Genomic DNA, 1,215 nt, shown 5'->3' with positions numbered 1-1,215 from the left:
GAGTAAACGATTGACTATCTTCAACATATTCAGGTTGAGGATTATTTTGGGGAAAATCTAACGAAGAATTCGCATTTTCATTAAATAGATTTTTAGTGACATTTCTAGCCATTGCTCCTCGACCTTTTCCACGAACATTAGCGTTACTTTTAGAGCCAGGATTTTGACAAGAGTTATCGTGAATGTGAAATTTTTTAAGATCTGCTAGTTCACATGCCTTGTGACATTCGGGACATTCCATAGATTGGGAGAGATGTCTCTCAATGCATTCTTTATGAAATACATGATTGCAATTCATAATTATGAGACATTCATGTGTTTCTAACATTAATTGTTTACATAAGATGCACTGGGCATCAGAAAAACCAGAAGCAGAGTTTTGTGGAGGTGGGGGAGTACGTTCCAAAGACATGTTGATATAATATTAATAAGTAATGAAAATCGAAAATAACCAAAGAAAGCTTTTACCTATATATTGGTAAAAGAGCTAAAAAGATCTGATTGAAGATAGAAAGCAATGTCAGAATAATTACAGACTGGAGTTTTCCTACTTCTTGTTTATTGAAGAATGATAAGTTTATATTTTTATAAGAAATTTTTATATAAGGAAATAAATTCCAGAAGGAAAAGTCTTAAGCAGTTTTTAAGTCAATATTCTTTAAGTATCAGATACAAAAACAAAATGTGGTATTTCTGGAAAACTATATTTTTTTTGAAGACAGTATTTTTCAAAAACATATTATACAAATTGGTACAATAAAATGTAGGTTTAATGTCAAATTCAGGTACTTATTTTCTTACGCATTGGATGTAAAAATTAATAGGATGAATGAAAATCAATAAGAGCACATTTAGATGTGAGTAATATATAGTTTTTTAACAAAATTTGATGTTAGCGATGTCTGACAAACCAGTATGCAAACATTCTTATCTTTTAAACAAACTAGGTGGATATAAAAATGCTGCTAGCGATATTTATATAAATTCCTGGTCTAATTTGGATACTGATGTTTAGTCTAGAACAAATCATTAAAAACAAACTTGTTAAGGAAAGCATAAACAAAAATTAAAATTAATAAATAGATTACATCTATTTATGAAAAGAAATCTTTAGGGAACTATCGGTCGACTTACTCGAACTTGTATAACGTCAAATAAACGAATATCCAGAAAATTATAAAGGTTTATTTCATGAATAAATTTCATTAATTTGTT

At 28.9% G+C, this 1,215-nt stretch overlaps 1 protein-coding gene across 1 annotated transcript; it reads right to left on the bottom strand.

Annotated features, from left to right (window-relative positions):
• Positions 1-15: 15 nt before the first annotated feature.
• LOC124421073 (E3 ubiquitin-protein ligase RING1-like) lies at positions 16-412 on the bottom strand (the record flags this gene model as incomplete). Its single annotated transcript, XM_046955870.1, has 1 exon — positions 16-412. A coding segment is annotated over exon 1 (397 nt), but the record flags the coding sequence as incomplete, so codon positions are not given.
• Between the last annotated feature and the right edge of the window lie 803 nt (positions 413-1,215).

The sequence above is a fragment of the Lucilia cuprina genome, unplaced genomic scaffold (genome assembly GCF_022045245.1).
Source record: "Lucilia cuprina isolate Lc7/37 unplaced genomic scaffold, ASM2204524v1 Scaffold_4, whole genome shotgun sequence".
Classification (NCBI taxonomy): domain Eukaryota; kingdom Metazoa; phylum Arthropoda; class Insecta; order Diptera; family Calliphoridae; genus Lucilia; species Lucilia cuprina.
This window is presented reverse-complemented; position numbering and strand designations above follow the sequence as displayed.